This window comes from Hydra vulgaris, chromosome 14 (assembly GCF_038396675.1).
Source record: "Hydra vulgaris chromosome 14, alternate assembly HydraT2T_AEP".
NCBI lineage: Eukaryota > Metazoa > Cnidaria > Hydrozoa > Anthoathecata > Hydridae > Hydra > Hydra vulgaris.
In genome coordinates this window covers 42,490,258-42,504,287 of record NC_088933.1, presented here as the reverse complement: position 1 = coordinate 42,504,287, position 14,030 = coordinate 42,490,258, and the positions used below count along the sequence as shown (strand labels likewise).

Genomic DNA, 14,030 nt, shown 5'->3' with positions numbered 1-14,030 from the left:
TTTGTATTCGTTTGAGAGCTGGAGCAACAACTTATCTACTTGGTGCTCCGGGGGTTTATTGTGATACATGACAAAACCAGTTCAAGGCTATCAATAAGATTTTGACAGAGTTTGAAATTGCTGAACATGTAAGAATTGTTTGCTTCGACACTACTGCTAGCAAAACTGGAAAGGTTCGTTGCGGTATATACAGGTAAACTGTTTTTTAAAACAATTTATCAAAAGGACTCTAATTACAATAAACTATTTGCAATAAAGAGCTGATTACAATAAACGATTTAGTTATGGTCTCAATTTTTTAGACTGAGAAACCAATATTGGTAAATCGTTGTTGTTGCTTGCTTGTAGATATCATGTTTTGGAAGTAAACTTGAAACATTACTGGTTAGCAGTTACGATAGACAAAACCAAAACAGGCCTGAATAACAGGTGCAATGATGTTGATGTAGAAAACTGTGTAATTTCTCCCCTTAATTGGTAACCAATTTGTGATTCTTAGTTTAAAGAACAAACTTCATTGCTTTTCAAGCATTTGTTAAAAGCTTAGCAGTTGTTAATGATGAGGCAAAGAAAGCAGTGAAATCTGTACACAAAGTTATAAAATTATAAAACTTTGTTGCCAAATAGAAAACAGGTTATCTTATAATTTTTCTGTACTTTCAAAGTAATGTGTTGCAACTTAACCGTTCACAAGTTTTCCCTAGTGCTGAGTAAGTTGCAGCATTTTTTATTTTTTTGGTTTATTTTCACTATTGCGAAATAACTTTTATACTATATATATCAATTTTAAAACTACGCGTAACTAAGCTAAACTAATAGTTATGAAGTATCAAAATTACTGGAAGTTTTTAAAATTTAAAATACCCTAAAAGTAAATTATTGGAAGTTTTTATTCAAAATTACTGGAAGTTTTTAAAATTTAAAGTACCCTAATTTTAGAAACCCAGTTTGAAAAGTTTTAAAACCGCAAGGTTTTCAGAAGCCTGTTTTGCAGAGTTCTAGATCCCCGGGGTTGAAGAACTCTGAATTTAGGTCAGGGATCTAATCCCTGATATATCAGACTGATATATCAGATCATATCATTTTATATCAAACTGATATATCAGACCATTTTCCGATATTCCTGAAACTTAATAAAACAAACCCAGAAAGAAACATGAATACTAAAAAAGTAATACAAAAACGCATTAATAATGAGACTAATATTAAACTATTTCAAGACCAACTATCATTGGAAAAACATAAATTTTGATGATAACGCAAATAATATTTATGAAACTTTATCAAACATTTTTTTCTGTTTAAGAAGTTAATTTCCCATTAGCAGAAAAAAACATTAACAACTAAGAATATCAATACACCCTGGATTACTAAAGATTTTAAAAAATCATACAGAATAAAACAAAAGTTATATATAAATTTTATTTGAAAAAATTCGCAAAAACCTGACAAAAAAATATTACTCCCAATTAATCAATACATTTAAAAACGACACAAAGCGCACGTGGCAAATAATGAAAGAAATTATTGGCAAAAAAAATCATTCTTTGGTTTCCTGCCACAAATGGTTAATAACAAAAGTCGATAACAAAAGCTTATATGAACCAAAAACTATTGCTCAAGAATTTAACAAATATTTTACTTATATAGGACCAACACTGTCTGAAAAAATCCCTAAGACAAAGTCATTGTTTACTGATTATCTAGAATCCCTGGATAATTGCATTTGTTCAAATGAGTTATCTTCCGAATTAATGTTTGATAAGTTTGAAAGAGCCTTTAAATCTGTTAAAAAAAATAGGCAATTGGAGCAGATCAAAAAATGGAAACGTGGTTATTGATTGCTTTGAACAACTTAAAGTTGTTCTTTTTAAAATCTTTAGGCCTTCTTTCCATCAAGGAGTAATCCTAGAACAATTAAAAATTGCAAAAAATATTTCCATTTTTAAATAAGGGGACAAATCTGAAAATAATAATTATTGCCCTATCTCTGTTCTCTCCACATTTTTGAAAAATCTAGAAAAAATTATGTCCAACAGAATATACAAACATTTTCATGATAATAATCTACTTCAATCAATTTGGTTTCAAGAAAGATAACTCAACTGAACATCCAATTATCCAATTTGTACGTGAAATTTCAAAATCATTCAAAAAATCACAATATACAATAAGAATTTTTATTGACCTATCGAATGCTTTTGATACGGTCGATCACCATATTTTGATTTATAAACTCAAATACTATGAAATAAAAAATAGAATTTTAAAATGGTTTAAAAGTTATCTATCTAACCGAAAACATTTGTAACATTTAACAATGCTTATCAACCCACTATTCTTAATATAACCTGTGGAGTCCCACAAGATTCAATTCTTGAATCTCCCCTTTTTTTATTTATATAAATGACTTGAATAAAGCTACCAAAACTCACGAGCATTATGTATGCAGATGATACAAACTTATTTCTTTCAAGCTATGATATCGCTGAACTTTTTAAAAAAGTAAACGAAGAACTCAGACATATATTTAAGTGGTTCAGGTGTAATAAGTTAACCTTGAATACTAATAAAACAAAATGGGTTTTATTTCATTCAATCACAAAATAGCGATTTCCCTCATCAAAATTACCTCAAATCTTTATCGATCAAAAGGAAATAAAAAAAGATTTTGTTACAAAATTTTTAGGTATTTATCTTGATGAAAACATTACTTGAAATCACCATATCAATTATATAAACACAAAAATTTCTAAAAACATGGGGATCCTATATAACTCACGAACCATTCTCAAATAAAAAGTCTTAATCCAACTTTATTACTTATTTATACATAGTTGTTTAAATTAAGTCAATACTGCTTGGGGAAGTACAGAAAAAAGTAAGTTGCAAAAATTGTTTTGCCGAATTTTAACTTTGAAGTATCTATAACTTTATGCCTTTTTAAAAAAAACTGATAGCCTCATTCTTTCATTAGATATATTGAGTTATTATTAGTTGCAAAAGTTAAAAATATATTTTGGTCTACTTTTTTTAATTGTTTATATACATGTTTACGTTTATAGAAGTTTGTTCCTTCTTATTTTATTTATTGTTCTTATGCTTTTTACTTTTTAATTTATATGTTGGTTTACTGTAGTATAAAATTCTGATGTGAAGATTCTCCTGATCTTTCTTCAGACTCAGATTATTTACCTTGCAATTTTGTAAAAGTTTATTTTTTTATTTTATCTTTGTTAAATGCTTATTTAAAGTTCTGACGACAAGGTCTTTGCGATCTTTTTTCAGATACCTTGTTTATAATTCTTTTTTTCTATCATTGTAAGTTTATATTATTATTTTTATTATTGTTTATTTAAAGCTGTACAACGAATAATAAATATAAACCAAAACAAAAAAAAAAAATCATTAAATATTATATATTTTTTATTGAATTTAGTTACAAAATAAATTTAAAATAAATACAAATAAATGTTTATAAAAATTTTTTGAGTATATTTTTAGTAAAAAAATACTTGTAATTTTGATCAGTTACAAGTTTTTGTTTTAAACACTGCTTTGCTGTTTTTCAAACAATACAGCCAGTACTAAAAACCATAGCAGGCCGTCTCACCTGATAAGTCTAAAATGGACAACAGACTTTTATAAAAAAATTTTGCGCAAATTTTTATTAAAGAACGTAAATTACACTCGTTATAAAATAAGAATTATTATTTTTTGAATATTTTGTACCCGCAATTTATTGCGAATTTATTTATTTAATTGAATTAGTCAAAAAATAATACTAATTTTTTTTTAATGATATCATAAGTTCATTGAGTTTATGTTAATCATTAATTTATATTTTATCCCAATTCGTTATTTACATTTTAATATAGTATGAAAGTTAGAAAGTCATTATTAATCTTTAATTAATAAATATCTTTATATTATTGGGTTTTTATCAAAACACAAAACAAAATTTGCATTAAAAAAGCTGAATGTTTTATCTTTTATAACAAACATTTACGATATAAACAAATCTCCAAATTATAGAATTGTAAAATCTACTTGGTCGCCATTTCAAAACGCAAAAAGGTTATTTATTAAATTTAATCTAATTTAATAAATGGTATAAAATTTAATTTATAACCTAAATAAATAAACTCTAGTTAAACTTTTCAATTATTAAAACATAAATAAAAATATATTGAACGTTTAAATTAAAAGTTACCTTTAAAAGAATTAAGTTCCTCGAAATCGTCTTGATTCGATTCCATTTAGATTTGAACAGGAGTTTTGCTTAAAAGTAACATAAAGTTATGATAAATATTGAACGTGTGAGTTTTGATAAATATTGAACGTTGCTTTAGATATATGACATTATTAATGTCGTTTATGTAAATAAAATCATGCATGCGAACTTTTTTTAACGCGCGAATTTATTTGAAGTAAATGTTTTTTAACGTTATTAAAGGCTTTATTAGATAAATAAAAACATCAAACAAAACTTTATTTACTTAGATGTTTTACATTTGTCGAAAAAACAAATCATGTTTAGTATTTTAATGAGTAAAGATGGACGCTTTGCCTTATAGGGGAAAAATCTCATGATACGAAATATGATAAAATTTGGTCTTTCAGTTAAAAGTTAAAAATCACATGAAAAGGATTTTTTAAAAATGTGATTTTTAAATCTGTTCTTGATTTAATGTAAACGGGTAAGGTTAAAACTTTTTAAACGCTTCTTTTTTTAAGTATTAGAACCAGGGCGATTACAATTTTGGACTACTAAAAAAAAAACCATCGTTTTTTGATCCTCCTTTGCGCCAGTCTTGATTAGAACTAGTGACTACAATAAATGGATGACTTTGCGCCAAATCAGCCTTCACAACGAATATGTTGAAATGAGATAATTTGACGCAAAGTTTCAAAGTCATTAACTAAAGCCACTAAACCGAAAAAATTTAAAGTAATTGCAGTTCAGTGCACTTGAAAGTTTTAATTATGGTATTTTGGTGTTTGCAAAGAAACACTACATAAATCATTTTTTAATATAAACTAATTTTTTTCAACTTTGTTGTATAGGCTGGTTTGGCGCTTAACCATCCAAATGTCTTAAAACCGCGTGAAGAGCAAATCTAGAAAAAAAAAGAGAGCGATAAAAAACTATTGCACCTAGTCGAATAAATATCTAACTATATCTAACTTATCTAATATTTTTCAATAAGTTATTTTGCAATCATTAGATTCATCAGGAAGGAAGGAATATATATATATATATATATATATATATATATATATATATATATATATATATATATATATATATATATATATATATATATATATATATATATATATTAGGGTGGTTCAAAAATAGGTCATGTCAAAAATTTGAAAACAGCCCTTGCTTATGATCTGCCTTGACCCCAAAATAGTACTTAAAACTTTTTACAAAATTTTTTTTGATCATTGGAAAGGTTCCCACAGAGGGCAAAAGGGTCAATTTTTGCCCCGTTTTAATGAAAACTTTACCCCGCTTGTGGGACCCTTAAACTTCAACCATTAAAAAAAAAAAAACTATCCAACAACATGGTAATGAGTTATACAACTTATGTTTAAGGGGCTCTTTTCAAAAATAAACATTCAAAGAATTTCATTTTTTCAGCAAAAAGCGGGTTTTTAGTGGGTATTTTCAAAATATCTTACATTTCAATTATTTTGTATAATTTAATATTTAAAAACATAACTTTTTTTGCTTAACAATTTTTGTTTTGAATAAAGAATAAAAAAGATTTTAAATAAAATAAAAAATAAATATTTCATTTTTAAAATTAAAATATAATCTTATTATTTCATCTAATATACTTATATGTAAACATTTAATTTTAGACTAACATAAAATATTAATAATTTATATGATGCCACCCAAAAAGAAAATTGAAAGAGTTGATGATACTTTTTTAGTGGGAAAAAGAAATTGTATTATTCCTAACAATAAATTTGCAACTACACAAGAAATTCTTCAATACTACAACTTTCTGAGAAAATCTAAACCTGAAGTTAAACTGAGTTTTATTGTAGGATGTCCAAACAAAAGTGGATCATTCTCACCAAATTGTCCTACCAGTCAGTTACATTGCTGCATAATATCTAAACTTGTAGTTCCATGGACACGTGGTGGATTTGAAGTAATTACAACTCAGAAGCTAAGGTAATGATAGATCAAACTGTATAACCTTATCAAAACACTAAAATATATTTTTAAGTTTTTATAAGCATTTAATAATAATAATTTCATTTTATAGGATCAAGGTCACAAAAATGGTGAAAGACTGGATGAAGCTGAAAAGCCTAAGCAAAAGAAACAACGCTGCTGAAGTTAAAAAAAGAAAGAACTTTAAAGAAAATATGAAAAAGGTTTTCTGGATTGGAGAAAACTCACTAAATATGATTGAAAAAATAAGAAAAGTTGAGAAACCAAAATGACAAAGAGGAAGACATAGCTTTTCTTAAAGACCAATTAGAGGAAAGGAAAGGAAAGTTAGGGGGATTGGATAAGAGATTTCAATATTCATTAAAAAGAAAGTATAAATCTAAATGGAGTTATAATAAATTAAACAATGTATCAGATACTGATTCTGAAAATTCATTAAGTTCTTTTAATACCAATAAAAGCAATTCAAGTGATAGTGAATTTGAAATTGAGTCATATATTGATCCTAAAAAATTCTGTCAACATACCAAAGGATATCTTGCACCGTACTGCTCACACAGCAGTTGGAGAGGGTTTAACTCCACATCAACATACAGCAATTCTTAGCAGTATTATTGTCAATTCTGGAGGATGCATGTCTGAGTTTGTATGCTCTAAATCTTCATCATACAGAGCAGCAGATAATGCTGTGGTAATGGGTGCAAATGAAATCAGAGACCATATAAAAAGCATTTCTAAATCTTCAAATTCTCTGATAACAATTCATTTTGATGGAAAAATTGTGAAAAAACTTACTGAAGGAAAACAGTTTTTAAAAGATAGGTTGTTCTTGCTATGATTAAAGGACAAACCGAGTTACTTGGAATTCCAGTAATCGACTCAGGTTCTGGAGAACACAAAAAAGAAGCTATAGAAGAACTTATTTCTAACTTTGGATTAGAGGATAAAGTTCAGTGTCTTTGCTTTGATACCACTAGCGCCAACACAGGTAAAGCAAAAGGAGCTTGTAGCAGAATCATTGTGCACTTACAGCGCCCTATGTTATTAACTGCATGTCGACACCATATTGTTGAGCGTCATGTTACCCATTTTTGGGAGCTTTATCCAAGTAGTCATTCTTCAGGACCAGAAAACAAATTATTTAAACTTCTGAAGAACCATTGGAATGATCTAGATACTGAAAATCAAGATTTAAAAAGATTATCAACTCCTGTTGATTCCTGGATTAATGAACAAAGGCTGAGTGCTATTCAATTTTGCAGATATATAATTAGCACTAAAGTTTTTAAGAAGGTGAGTAATAGCTTTATAAATAATAAAATAATAGCTTTATAAATTAATTTAAAATCTAATTATCTCTTCTTACTTCCAAAAAATAGTATAGTAAAGTAGTACTTCGCATATAATTTTCCAGTTTTACAAATTTGTAGTAAGTAATTTAAGTTATTATAACTTAGGAAAAAAAATTTGTTTAGGATGGAAAGTTTCGTAAAGATTATCAAGAATTGGCTGAACTTACATTGATGGTACTGTCACACACTGACAGGTTTAAACTTCACAATCCTGGAGCTGTTCATCATGCCAGATTCATGGGTAAAAGTTTATTTTACCTAAAACTGTTTCTACTTATGGAAAAAATCCCTGAAATCAATGAAGAGAGCAAGGATGAAATCACTGAAATGACAAAGTTTCTTTCCATATTTTACACTGAATGGTTTCTTAGAGCGGAGCTAAGTTCAACTGCTCCAACGCAGGTACACGGTCTGAATAATTGTTTTAAAATAAAGATATAATTTTGAATAAATACAAAAAGTAGGTATATTATTTATTTTTAAATTAAATATTGAAAAATCTAACCCTTAACTATTAGGATATCAAAGCATACTGGCAGATGAAAAGGTTTGAGGAATTGAATAAAGCTGGAGCTCAAGTTGTTTCTGAATCCATTATGCGACATACTTGGTACCTTGACCCATATTTAGTCATTATAGCAATTGCAGATCAGAAATGTAAAGAACGTAGCAACATGGCTAAGAGACTATTTGGTCTAAAACGACCCTCTATAGAGGAGTATTCCTTAGAAAGACAGGTGTTGGATAAAGACATTCTGAAGAACTTAAACTTTTCACAGGATGAGCCTCCCAGTTTAGTTCCACTAGTTACAGAGAAGTCCTGGCTTATATTTGACATGCTTGGTCATGGAAAAGCTGAGGTTCAATGGATGAAGCTTCCTGCAGAGTATTGGATTTTAAATGATTTCTATCAAGAATTTGAAACAGCTATCATGAATCTTGATGATGTGAATGATTGTTCAGAAAGAACAGTCAAATTAGTTCAACAACTTGTTAATAAAGCACATTCAGAAGAGAAAAGGCAAGATACGTTTCTTTTTACTCATGTGTACAAGCGAAATCGAAATGGTAGAAAAAAGTCGGATTATGCCAAAGCTGCACTCAATAGTATTATTTAATATCTACTTTTTGAAACACTTGTAAATGTTTGGTTTTTATTTTTGAAACACTTGTAAATGTTTGGTTTTTGTTTTGTATTGGTAAAGTTTTTTTTTTATTGTATTCAAACAAATACTTATTTTTTTTTTAAAAACATTTTATGTTTTGATGATTTTCAATGTTTTATAATTCTTCTGAAAGTTACTTAAAAAACTATTTATGAAAAGAGCCCCTTAAACTTAAGTTGTATAACTCATTACCATGTTATTGGATAATTTTTTTTCAAAATTGGTTAAAATTTAAGGGTCCCACAAGCGGGGTAAAGTTTTTCTTAAAACGGGGCAAAAATTGACCCTTTTGCCCTTTGTGGGGACCTTTCCGATAATCAAAAAAATTTTTGTAAAAAATTTTAAGTACTATTTTGGGGTCAAGGCAGATCATAAGCTAGGGCTCTTTTCAAATTTTTGACATGACCTATTTTTGAACCACCCTAATATATATATATATATATATATACATATATATATATATATATATATACGTGTGTGTGTGTATATATATATACACACACACACGTATATATATATATATATATATATATATATATATATATATATATATATATACACACACGTATATATATATATATGCAATATATATATATATATATATATATATATATATATATATATATATATATGCAATATATATATATATGCAATATATATATATATATATATACACATGCACATTCACACACACACACACACACACACACACATATATATATATAAGCGTGTGTGTGTGCGTGTGTGTATATATATATATATATATATATATATATATATATATATATATATATATATATATGTATATATATTACTTCTGACTGTTGTAAAATGATATGAACTGCATCGAGTAGATAGAGATAGCAGTGAAGATGATGTAGCTATATACACAAGATGTGATATAATTACAACAGAAGTTAGAATTAAATAAATTCATTCTAAGCCTATCGAGTATGTATGGTGCATAATGAGATTTTTTTGCGAATTCTTACTCACTTATCTTTTTGTATGTTAATTGAAAAATAGTTTTCACTCTTGAGATTAATGGTGTTATGAAGAAAAGAATAATGATATTTTTAGAATATTTCATTTCATAGTTTTTAGTATTTTTGCACAGGGGTGTGGAGTCGTAAAAAAACGAGTACTAACTCCGACTCTGACTCCAACTCCAACTCCGACTCCAAAATTAAATTTTTGAAAAATTCTTTGAATTCTTTTAAAAAATTACTCAATAATAAAAAAAAAAATTTTATTGCCGAATGTATGAAATTCTTTGAATGTTGAATATTTTGTACTTGCATGAAAAGTTTAATATTGGGAGTTATAGTCGCGATTCTTTTTATCGACTCCGACTGCGACTCCGCTGAAAATGTCCCAACTCCGACTCTACGACTCCAACTGCGACTCCGCTAAAAATGTCGCAACTCCGACTCTACGACTCCGACTTCGACTCCAGAGCCCTGCTCTTGCATTTTCATTAAAAATGTTAAGCTCGAAAACAAACTTATCTTTCATTATGTTCTATTTGATTCTTAAAATTTTTATATAACTACAACTGTTTTCGTTTTTCATGATTTTGCTATCAAAATATATCATTTCATCGACTTCTAAATTACAGTTTGAGTTTTATTTTTTGAAATTTTCTTTTCTGTTAATATTTGCAATTCCTAATAATTAGTTATCCAATTTCCTAATTGGATAAAATTTCTGCATCTAACAGCGTACTTTAGATTTTTCATGAAATACTTTTCCTTCTGAAAATGTTTCACATCCAGATGCTACCCCAGCGAAACCTTTTGTAGTGGAGATTTATTAGATTCTTTGGTCTATATATATATTATATATATATATATATATATATATATATATATATATATATATATATATATATATATATATATATATATATATATATATATATATATATATATATATATATATATATATATTATATATATACATATTAAATAATTTAAGGTGGTTTGCAAATCTGAGCTTGAATGCGTTTTCACTAATACCGATGTAAGATTTTTCCGTGAGACTGGGGTTAGGTGATGCTAAAGTGGCTTTATATACAACATTTTTTGATAGACATTGGTTATTTAACGGGCATGCAGTTTTTATAATGCAGTTGCAATTTATATAATTAGCGGTGAGTTTGTTGCGAAAAAATTTTTGGTTGTGTAAATTAATAATTGATCGAATATTTGGCATGCAGCTGTAACTAATTTTTATTGTGTTTCTGTTGATAACTTTGTGGAGCTTATGATGCAATGGAAAATGCGAGTCAATTAAATTTAAAAAAAGGTATCCAATTTTTGTTACCATATTTTTATTGGAAGGTTAGTTAAACCATATAATTTTTTTTTTTTTTATTAGTAATAAAAGTATTTAGATTTGAATGATATTGGAGATCGGTGTGAAATCTAGAATTTTCTAATGCGTCGTTATAAATAGGAGCAGACTTTCGGAAAATTTTTTCGCTTGAATAATTGGAAGATAATCAAAGTTTAATTGAGGTTGGTAATTGTTTTAAAATGCTTGGTGGATGGCTGGAACTAGCATATAAAAATTATTTACAGCTATTGTATATAAATTATTATAATATATATAAATTATTTACAATTTTTACGCAATAAAAGTTACTTGCATGCCAAATATTTAATCAATTATTATTTCACACAACCAACTGCATTAAGAAAACTGCATGCCCGTTAAATAACCAATGTCTATCAACAAATTTTGAATATAAAGCCACTTTAGCATCACCTAATCCCAGTCTTACGGAAAAATCTTATATCGGTATTAGTAAAAACGCATTCAAGCTCAGGTTTGCAAACCACCTAAAATCATTTAATGCAACCAGGTATAGGAATGATACACAACTTTCCAAGGAAATCTGGAAACATAAAGACGCAGGTAACATGCCTATAATTTACTATAATTTAGTGGAACATAATTAAAAGATGCCAATCTTATAACTTATCTACAAAAAAGTGTACTCTTTGCATCAGTGAAAAATATATATTATGACTTTTGATAGTCGTTTACTACTTAACAAAAAAAGGTGAATTGGTTTCTGGTTGTAGGCATAGGAAAAAATTTTTACTTTCTAACTTTGATTCCGGCGATTAGCAAATATCAGATCACGTATACTTGACGTCAAATGCCATTGCAACGCTAAATTTGCATTTTTGTGACGGTTTTTATTTTATATTTGAATAATATGGCTGATAATAGTCGAATGGCATAAAACTTCAAGTCTATAAAATTGTATTTTTTCATTTGAAATATTTTAATATTATTTGATCTGTTTTTTTAAAAAAGATATTGGTCACTCTTAAACAGACGAGAGTTGTATTTCCAGCAGTGTACAACATTTATCAATAAATAAATAAATAAATATATATATATATATATATATATATATATATATATATATATATATATATATATATATATATATATATATATATATTTATATATATATATATATATATATGTATATATATATATATATATATATATATTTATATATTTATATACATATAAATATATATATATACATATATATATGCATATATATATATATATATATATATATATATATATATATATATATATATATATATATATATAGATATATAAATATATATATATACTTATATATATATATGAATGCATATATATATGTATATATATATACATATATATACATATATATATATAAATAAATAAATAAATATATATATATATATTTATATATATATATATATATATATATATATATATATATATATATATGTATATATATATATATATATATATATATATATATTTATATATTTATATACATATAAATATATATATATACATATATATATGCATATATATATATACATATATAAATATATATATATATATTTATATATATATATATATAAATGCATATATATATGTATATATATATACATATATATATATATATATATATATATATATATATATATATATATATATACATATATACATATATATATATATATATATATATATATATATATATATATATATATATATATATATATATATATATATATATATATATATGTATATATATATAATGTGATATATATGTTGATATATCACATTATATATATATAATGTTAAAGCATTTTTAAAGCTTGGTTACAAATTTAGGAAAGTCTCAATCTTAAAAACTTTTAATATGTTTTTGTTTAACAAGCAATTTAAACAATTTTAAAAGTTGTAGTTAACACCTGACACAGGGACTAATATTTATATAAACTAACATGATCGGGAGACTTTGCTCAATTTGTAATCAAGCATCAAAAACCTTCAACTAGACATAGAAACTAATAAAATATTTATAATATCGTAATTCAAAATTCAAATTTTGTTTAATATACCGATGTATAATGTACTAATGTAAAACATCACGAAAAAATAATACCTGTATTCACAAGAAAATAATTATTTTGTTATATCAAATATATGTCTTGAATAATTTCTTAATTTTAACGGAATGTGTTTTCTTTAAAGTATTAACTCGTATTTTTTAACGGAATAGCAAAATCTTTTTTTTATAATGTTAAGCGATTTGGATCATTAACTTTATTTCAACGTATTGTTTGTTTCTATAACGTAATAAAGCCTAAATTTTTATGGACTTATTTCAATCCGTTAAAAGTTTACACAGGTAATTAAGCGGAAAATCCGTTGGTGCAATAACGACGATTTGATCTGTTATCTAATATTTGTATAGAATAGATTTTTTGTAAATGTAGGAATTTTTTGAGCTAATTTTTTGCATCGATTGTACTGCTTCAGAAAAAACTAGTAATTTTAGAATTACATAGGTAATAAACTGAATTTTGTGCTAAAATTCTGTCTTGTTTATTTTGCATTTTTTTCTAGGTAAGGTTAGGGAAACCAAACATATATATACATAATATTTTTGAAAAAATGAAAGTTTAACCTTTTTTTGTGTATCTGTATGGTTGCTAATTCTTATTACAAAAGTTTTTGCTTAAGAATAATTTATTGATGTACACATGTTAAATTGTTGTGGAAGAACCCTTTACTCCGCTTTTTTTTTATTTTTAAATAATTTTCTGAATATATGTTCCCTTTACGTGCCAAATCTTATCGAAAAAAATAACTGATAGTTTAATTAGTTTAGCACTTTTGGTATAAAATAATTTTTCGATAATAGCGGAAATATAAAGAGGAGGGGGGGGGGGGACGTGCGGGAGAGGGGGTTAAGTTGAGGTATTTCATAGAGAAAATATT

At 26.1% G+C, this 14,030-nt stretch overlaps 2 protein-coding genes across 10 annotated transcripts in view; one reads left to right on the top strand and one right to left on the bottom strand.

The window, feature by feature from the left end:
• The window catches only part of LOC136090522 (uncharacterized), a 64,799-nt gene extending 51,261 nt beyond the window's left edge, over positions 1 to 13,538 (bottom strand). For 5 of the 9 annotated variants that reach the window (XM_065817262.1, XM_065817263.1, XM_065817265.1 and 2 more), the window contains exons 1-2: positions 13,192 to 13,331; positions 4,214 to 4,281 (exon numbers count right to left, since the gene is read on the bottom strand). In XM_065817262.1, the coding sequence (XP_065673334.1) occupies positions 4,214 to 4,259 (46 nt within the window). In that variant the 5' untranslated portion in view covers positions 4,260 to 4,281; positions 13,192 to 13,331. Of the gene's footprint in view, positions 1 to 4,213; positions 4,282 to 13,191 lie in introns of all 9 variants that reach the window. The other 4 variants (XM_065817267.1, XM_065817266.1, XM_065817270.1 and 1 more) reach the window with 3 other exon arrangements.
• Positions 5,879 to 6,686, top strand: LOC136090742 (uncharacterized). Its single transcript, XM_065817625.1, has 2 exons — positions 5,879 to 6,196; positions 6,291 to 6,686. Exons 1-2 carry the CDS (start codon positions 5,901 to 5,903, stop codon positions 6,469 to 6,471), a joined length of 477 nt encoding a protein of 158 aa, XP_065673697.1. The 5' UTR covers positions 5,879 to 5,900; the 3' UTR covers positions 6,472 to 6,686.
• Positions 13,539 to 14,030: the final 492 nt, after the last annotated feature.

Bases quoted from the DNA above. Each gene is read 5' to 3' on its own strand.
- LOC136090742 (XM_065817625.1), top strand. From the start codon at position 5,901: ATGATGCCACCCAAAAAGAAAATTGAAAGAGTTGATGATACTTTTTTA. The intron at 6,197-6,290 runs GTAATGATAGAT...TTCATTTTATAG, and splicing joins ATTACAACTCAGAAGCTAAG to GATCAAGGTCACAAAAATGG.